Source organism: Plasmodium sp. gorilla clade G2 (genome assembly GCF_900097015.1).
Source record: "Plasmodium sp. gorilla clade G2 genome assembly, chromosome: 9".
Lineage (NCBI taxonomy): Eukaryota > Apicomplexa > Aconoidasida > Haemosporida > Plasmodiidae > Plasmodium > Plasmodium adleri (nom. inval.).
In genome coordinates, this window is record NC_041701.1 from 1,287,501 (window position 1) to 1,297,500 (window position 10,000).

Consider the following 10,000-nt stretch of genomic DNA (forward strand, 5'->3'; position numbering starts at 1 on the left):
ATATTATATATATATATTATATTTATTAATATGCTTATATATAACTTATACTTTTTGATACATTAATAATTATTTCAGTTATATGGATATATATATATAAATCTTTGGTTATGGTTTATATAATATATATGAGAATGATAATGTATATTATATAAATAAACTCAAATATGCATAATAGAAAGAATCAATACATTTACATATATATATATAATACAACAATATAATATTTAATACATATTATACATTTATAATATATGTAAAATATATGCTACCCAATTTTAATGTGTATTGTTATTTAGCTAGCTATTATTAAGAAATTCTTTTTATTTGAATTTTTAAAATAATAAGGAACTTATAAATAAATAAATATATATATATATTTACACAGTTAATAATTTATAAATATATTCTTTTGTATAATTTATTTTTCTTTGGTTATTATTTAATAACAAAAGGTTATAAAAGAAAAAAAAAAAAAAATAAATAAATAAATTTTTTATTTTTCTTGTAATATATAATTAAAAATTTTAATAAAGAAAAATAACTATTCAAACATATATATATATATATATATATATATATATTTATGTGACATATTAAATAGATAAGACTATATAAGATTATATTATACTATATATATTTTTTTTTATCCTTCTGAGTGATATTTCTTAATTGTAATTCGTTAAGTACATTTAAAATAACTTTAATAATGATAGAAATATTGTAAGTAGATCAATAAATAGATTAATAAGTATACCAATAAGCAGATCAATAAGTATATAAACAAATAGATCAATCAATAAATAAATAAATAAATACATATCTCTATATACGTATTATCTATCTGAGCTATCTATCTTATCTGTATGTTCCTAAATATATATTTTTAATTTAAATATATTTATATTAATATCATAATGTATTTATAAATTTTTATTATATAATATACATGAATACACAGGTATTTAAATAAATAAAAATGGTAATATATTATAATTTTTTATATAAATAAATATTGGAAACGTATATATGTCTTATAAGCATGTTAAGAAATATATTTATATATTTCAATGTAAATGTTATATTAATTAAATAATTAATATGAATATCTTCATTCACTGCTTAATTATAAGTTTATAAACATTTATGTTTAATAGTAATATATATTTATTATAATGATAATAATATTAAATAAATATATAAATATATAAATGTATAAATATATATATATATATTTATATATATGTCCTTAGTATAGGTGTAAATATATCTAGATATAAAAATATAAATAAATAATATTGTATTAATATAATAATACAATTTAATTATAAATTAATAAATACACACGTATATCTTTTCTTTTATTTCTTTTTTTCATTTTATAAGTGATTCGAATTATTACTCTGAGAAGGATTGATTATATTTTATCGACCCATGACATTACAGTAATAACAAAAAAAAAAAAAAAAAAAAAAAAATTTCTATAATTATATGTCTAGTTTTATCTATTAATATAATAATATTTTTGTATATTTTTTATAATAATAATTTTATAAATTAATAGTATATTTTAACATTACACCATATATATATATATATATATAATTAAGCATGCTAGAGACCTCTAAATGAAAAAGTAATATACAAACTCAAAATATAAATAAAAGATAATGTATTTGTTTAATGTAAGTTAGTAAAACATATTAACTACTTTAAAATATAATTATAAATAAAATCTTTTATTATTATTATTATTATTTTTTTTTTATTATTTTTTTTTTTGGTTTACCCTTTATATCTAATATGAATTATTACATGCAACTAAATATATTTATTACTAGTAAATAAAAACACACATGTTTTACATATTCTTTTGTTTTATTTTTTTTTATTTTTTGTGAACATGTTCATATATTTTTACATTATATATATAATATATATATGTATACGTCACAAATAAATACAATAAATATTATATAAATTAAAATTTGAGATATATAATAATTTAATATTTTAAAGGATAAAACAAACGTATATGAGAATATTAAAAGGTTTATTCTAATATTTTCAAAATATAATATTTATAAAAATATAATTTAAATAAATAGATTTACATAATATGATACGTCTATACATATATTTATTAATAATACAAAATTGAGGTTACTCATTATATATATTTAATAATTTAATGACTATCTAGTTTTATAATGATTATAAATTGAAAAAAGTATTTTCTTTTTAATATATAAATATATATATATATTATTAGTATGTAATAATTTCCTTTGAGACATATGACTTGAAAGATATTTTAATAAGTTTACATTAAAAGGTACTATTTATTTATAAATAATTAATATAATAAAAATAAACATTTAAATAAAAGAATGTGATACACTTAGAAAAAAAAAAAAAAAAATGAGTAAAATAAAAAGATCATATACAAATCATATCAATGTTTTTTTTTTTTTTTTTTTTTTTTTTTTAATTTCAAAAAATATATCTATTAAAAATATTATCAACATACACGTGTTTACACATTTATGTATCTATTTATTTTTTTTTTTTTTCCAAAAATAATTATTAGAAATACATGCATGTAATCGTTTCAACGATACAAAATGATTAATGCATGTACCGAGTTTATAAGAATATGACTTAAAAAAAAAAAAATATATATAATTTAATATATTCTTTGTAATTAAAGTGTTTATATATGTATATTGTAAAAGTGTAAAGTATATAATATGTCATAAACATTTTATAATATTTATATAAGCATAAGAAATAAGTAGGATCTAATTATTTTTCTAATAAGGTTTATTATATAATAATTATTATTTTAATTTTTTTTTTTAAATTACATGCATGTATAAATATCGAAGTATAATATATGGTAATATTTTTCTTTATATTTATATACTTTTAATGTGAATATGCTAAATGGAGGAGGTCCAAAAATGTAGCACAAATGTATATATATATATATATATATATATATATATTATTTTATTTTTATATTAATATATATTTGTCATGTAACTTGCTAATGATATGAACATACATATAAAGATGTATAATGATAAATAGAATAAACAAATAAATAACAACATAAATAAATACATGCCATATAAAAAAATTATCCTAATGAAAGGAAAAACAAAATAGATATTCTCACACATATATAAAAATATATATATTTGAGGGTTTTATAATAAAATGCATGATTAATATTATTATAAATATATCAATAAGTTATGTGTATTTGCATAAAATAGAAGTTTGGATGTATGTATGAATAAAAAATATATTTTTGTTCTTATACAAATATATATGTTATATTATCTAAAAAAAAAATATATATATATATTACGCCTTTAATATACACACTAATATGTTTCACAATAAATATATATATATAAAACATATTAATTGTGTGTATATTAATATTATTAAAACATAATATTATTTATAAGGTAATATGGTACATAAAAAGAAAAAAAAAAAAAAAAAGAAACCAAAAAATGGGAAATAAAGGACTATTATTATAATAACAAATAATTGTTATATAAAAGAAATGGATATACATATACTTATATATATATATGTTCGTATATTCGTCATTATTCTTACTATTATTTATTTATATATTCAATAAATTAAGAATAACATTTAATATTTATATATAAATTAATATAATGCAATAATTACAAATATAATTGTATTAATATTAAATGAAGGTATACATTTATATATAGTATTGAATAGTTTTTAAATCCATTAGTCCATCCTTATATTAAATATTTTTAAAATTTTTGCTTTTTTTTTTTTTTTTTTTATTATTTTATTTTATTATATTATATTTTATATTTGTTTCCTTTATTGTAATATTATTTAAAAAAATATATAACACTAATTAATTCTTTTTAATGTAGTGAAATATCATATAAGTGTTTTATATTGATTGATTTGTTTATCCTTATTAAATAGAAACATAGTGTCATAAATTATTATGACAAACATGTAAAATATATAAATATTTATTTTTTTATTATGAAATATTTAATAAATAATATATATATAAATAATAAAATATCTTTACACGTATAGAATATAACACTGTTTATGTATGGCATTAATACAGAATTATGTAATTAGTGCATGTAAATAAATAAATAAATAAATATATATATATATATATATATATTATTCATGTTCATCTTATTAATATTATGAGAGAATAAAAATAGTGTTAAAAATATTTAGAATATAAATATTTATTAAAAATAAATAATAAAGAAAAAAGAAAAGATAATAGAAGAAGAAGCATACACAAATAAAATAAGAATAAATAATATATAACTCATATGTGAATAATAATTTATTTCAATATATATATACATATATATGTATACTTACACATTTATATAAATTATATAACATAACTTATATAATATAAAATAGTTGTCCTTATATATATTAATATATTATTGTTATAATTCTTAATTATTTTTATATTGCACAAGAATATGAGTCAGATAAATAAAACGTATCGTATAAATATATGTATTTATATATATATATATATATATATATATATATATTTAATACTATATGATAATATAAATAAATATGGATAGAAATTTTCATATAATATCTGTATTTAAAAGATGTAATAATAAGAAAACGAAAGGGTATAAGAACAAATAAGTCATAATAATAATAAATTATAAAAATATAATAAATCTTTTATTCGATTGTTATTTTATTATTTTTTTTTTTTTTTTCACTTGCATGTTTTTATTAGGGCTACTTATTATTTTATAATATAAACATATGTAAGTGTAAAAAATACACATGTGTATAAATATAATAAGATTATACATATATATATATATATTTATATATTTATATTTATATATTATGGTATAGTCATTTCTCAAACACGCTGTATGAATAGTATAAATATATTATATTATGTTACATTATATTATATGATATTATAATATGCAAGAATACAAGAATGATAAACTTATATAATAAGATATGCATGCACAGGTAAAATTATTAATATATATATATATAAACCTAAAAGTAAATATATCAGAGTAGTAACACGTATGCAAAAGGTATTGTTATATATATGTTATATGCATTTTAAAAATTATATTAATATATATATATATTACATGTTACAGCAATATTACAATATAATAATCATATATATATATATATATATATATTAATATATGTAAATCAATAAATATTTTTTTATAATTAAATAAAAAAATAAATAACATATAATACATATATCGTTTATATGTGTTTCCTTAGTATTATATATATATATATGATGTATATGTATAGATGTGTGCTTATTATTTACGTTTAATTTATAAAATATAAATATGAGAGCATCTAATTTATATAATTTTATTTAATATTTTTCACTTACTCATATATATATATATATTTTATTTTTACTTTTATTTTTTTATTTTTTATTAAAAAGTGTGTTATACTATAGAACAAGTATAGATATTACTTACACGTATATATTTATGAATTATGATAAATATACATGTATGTACACACATATATGTGTATATTTTATTGCTTGTTATATTTTATGATTATACTTATTATGTAATATGAGAAATTACAACTGCTTGTATTATTTAGTGTGATGTAAATATAAAAGAATTATATACATATGCTTAAATTATATTATCCTGAAAAATGAAAAAAATTAAAGAAAAAAAAAAAAAAAAATTTAGATACAAATATATACATATATACATAAATACATATATATATATAAGGGTATATAAATATGTAAATAAATAGTTGGCACTATTAATAATATATTATATATAATATATATAATTAGATATTACTATAATTCCACTCGAAGGGTAATATATATATATATATTTATTTAGATATATCTTTATTTTTGTATAATGTATTTTTTAGGTACAACATAAAATATATATATCATATAATAAATCATAATATTATTATTAAAATAATAGGATATATAAATAATATGACATCATCATAATATATATATATATATATATATATATATATAATGCTAGATACGTATGTACATTTGTGAGATCATCATTTTTTTTATTATTTATTTGTTTACTTATATATTTTATATTTCCATAGAATTTTATATTAATACATAATTTTACATATGAAAAAAAAAAATAAAAATAATAAGACACATTTTTCTATATATTTATATGAATATAAATATAAATAAATAAATATATATATATCATCTGTGATTTATTAAAACATATTTTAAAGGTTTTCAACGTTGAAAAATATAAAGGACATATAAAAGTATATTTATATGAACATATATATATGAATATATTTATATATATATATATATATATATATAGATACATATATGTGGAAACATTATTTTTTAAATATGATATACTTATTGTTAATATGGAGAAATCTTTGTACAGGTGTTTAATATTTTTATTTTTAATAGGATAGAATATAAATGAATAAATAAATATATAAATATAAATATATATATATATATATATATATATATATATATATATATATATATATATTATGAATACATGAACAAGATTGACAAGTTAAAATAAAATCATACTTACACAAATGAAATTTTGTTCTTGTCTTTTTTTTTTTTTTTAAACTTTCAATATAAGGTTACATATTTTATTCACTGAAATTATTTCTTATATGTTCATCGAATGGATATATAGATAAAATAAAAATTATAATATATATAAATATAATATATATATATATATAAGGGAAGAATGGTGAAATAATTTTTTTTTTTTTATAAAGACATTTTAAAACTGTACGCATATAATATATTGTTAATAAAAATTAAAATATACATAATATAATATATATATATATATATATATATATAAACATTGATGTGTGAAACATATATATTATATATATATTTATTTATTTATAGTTATGGTTATAATTATATATTATATATTTATATATATTTAAAAAAAAAAATTATATTATTTCTTACAGTTTTATTTTTATATTTGCTATAAAGCATATAAAGAATATTATTTAACATAAAAAAAAATGGAATTAACTATATTATATATATAATAATATACATATATATTTTGTTTTTCTCTTTTTTTTTTTTTTTCCTCATATATATATATATATATATATATTATATATATTATACCATTTGTACTTTTAGGCATAACTTTTAAAGTCATATGAATTTACGTACAGCAAATAATTTATACGGAAAAAAAAAAAAAAAAAAAAAAAAGGAATATCTTTTAATATATATTAATTTTCTCTTTTTTTTTTTTTTCTTTATTTTTTTCCTTCTTACTTCTTTTTTTTCTGGATTTTTTGTTTCTTTATTGCTTTTTTTTTTTTCCTTCTTTTTTTTTCGTTTTCATGTCCTTTATTTGGTTTCCTTTTTTTGTTTTCCTCAAATAATGTACTAAATTTTTGTATCTTTTTAATATTAATTCTGAAAAAATATATATATATATATATATTATTACATAATATATTCACATATTCTTTTATTAAAAGTATTCTTTTTGATGTATTTTTTTTTTTTTTTTTTTGTACATTATTATATATATTTTTATGTTTCCATAATGATTATTTTTATTTAACCTTTAAATATATATATATAATTAATAATTTAATAACTTAAATAAATTATATATATATATATTATATATATTTTTGTTTTTTTTAATTTATTATATGATATAAATAAAAATATATGTATATAATTTTATACATATTACTATTTTCATATGATATTTTATATTATATATTATATATGGATAATATATGATATTTATTATGAAATATTATATATATAAATATAATATATATATATATATATATATATAATATGTATGTAATAGTATGGTATTATAAAGTATCTAAAATAAAATAGGATGCAATTATATATTTTATTGGAGAATTTATTATATATATGTTTATTAAAAGGCAAGAATACAAAATTTTTATAAAGTATATAAATAAAAAAAAAAAAATATATATATATATATATAAAATAATAATAAATTAATACATATATATATATATATATATATATATATATTAATTTCCTTTTTTTTATTTTAAAGGTTTTAATTTTTATTGGGATCCATAAAAAATATTTAACATTAAAAATATAATAGATCATAGTTATACATATATATATATATATATATATATATATTTATATATATATGTGTTATTGTATTTGATAAAATATTTCATTATATACACATATATAAGAGTGTATTCTGAAAAACTTTCTTGTAATAATATAATTAAATTTATGAATTTTTTTTAAGGCAATAGCAACCTTTCTTATATGTTTTCTTTTTATCTATTATGTGAATATAAGTTAATAATATTATATATATATATATATATATATGTATATATTTATTTATTTATATATGTATGTATATTTGTATTTGTATATTAAAATATATTATTATATGTGTATATAAACTCTCATTATTTATTGATTTTTAATTTAAAAAAAAAAAAAATATATACCATTTGAAAATAATATATATATATATATTATATATATATGTACATGTCTGAATATACATAAAATAATCCTGAGACGTGTATTTTATTATACCAAGAGAGAAAAGAAAAGAATTGAAAAGAAAAAAAAAAAAAAAAAAAAAAAAAAAAAGAAAAGTTTTCTTTTAATATGATCTTTTGTAAAGATAATAAGAAAAAAGAGTCAAACAAAAAAATTAATGTGTACAGAGTTGTAGAAGATGATATATGTTTGACTAAGAATAAAAAAATTTGGAAAGGAAAATTATTTTATGAAATGAACCTATTAAGGTTCCTTCTTAGTAAATCCAGTTTTGTAATAGTTCTTTTTTTGTATGTTTTTTTTGTACAAGTAAGAAAATAATGATACTATAATTTTTAATTATATGTAATATTAAATGTTTGAAATGTTGTAAGAATGGAAGAAGTATTTTGTTATCTCTTCTCACCAATAAAAATATAATATATATATATATATATATAAATATATTTATTCATTTGTATAATATTCATTTGTATATATTTAATTGTATATATTTAATTGTAGAGATTTTATAACTTAACAGAGAAGAAAGGAAAGAGTAGTAAGAATGAAAGAGAGAGGTATAGTGATGCAGAGGAGCATAGAGATTCAAGAAATTTAGCTGAACGTATTGATGTTCCATTGCAAGAACATTTAGAAAATTCAAAGGAAGAAGATGAACATGGATTTAGGATATTGTTACAGAATATGAATCCTGAATTTTCTCATGATGAAGAAGAAAATCATGTTAATAATAATAAATCAGAAGAAGAAATAAATGATGATATTTTAAGAGCTTTAAAAATACTTAAAGGTGTTGAAAAGACATGGTATGAAAAATGTTTAAAAGAAAGAATAAGATACTGGGAAGTTAAAAGATGTTTTTGGAATGATATTGAAGATATTACTTGGAATGATTTATATTTTGGTCCTTTAACTAGAGATATGGATATTGATTGGAAAAAAAATATTTGGAATATTTGGATGGATAATGTTTATAAACAAATGTGGAAAGAAGATATGAAAGATGCTAGACATTTTAAAACGAGAATTAAAAGAGCTTATACTTATCAAGAAATTAAAAATAGATTTCATCAAAAAGAAAAAGGATTAAATGAAAAAAAAGGAAAAATTATTAACCAGTGGAATATATTTATAACCAAATGTGTAGAAGAATGGAAAAAAGAAAAAACACGAAGAACAAAAAGGTTAGAACCAATAGCAGTTGCATAAAAAAAAAAAAATATATATATATATATGTAAATAATTTAAAATAATATGAACACTATATATATATATATATATATATAATTGAAAATCGTTTAGGCAAATACCTTTATGTCTTGAACATATTAAAGGAAATGGATATCC

At 14.8% G+C, this 10,000-nt stretch overlaps 1 protein-coding gene across 1 annotated transcript in view; it reads left to right on the forward strand.

Annotated features, from left to right (window-relative positions):
- Window positions 1-8,758: 8,758 nt before the first annotated feature.
- Window positions 8,759-10,000, forward strand: part of PADL01_0934700 (Plasmodium exported protein, unknown function) — a gene marked incomplete at both ends in the record, with an annotated part of 1,249 nt that continues 7 nt past the window's right edge. The window contains 3 exons of the mRNA XM_028682040.1: window positions 8,759-8,959; window positions 9,155-9,837; window positions 9,956-10,000. The exon at window positions 9,956-10,000 is cut by the window's right edge and continues 7 nt beyond it. Of these exons, the coding sequence (XP_028538357.1) occupies window positions 8,759-8,959; window positions 9,155-9,837; window positions 9,956-10,000 (929 nt within the window). The remainder of the gene's footprint in view (window positions 8,960-9,154; window positions 9,838-9,955) is intronic.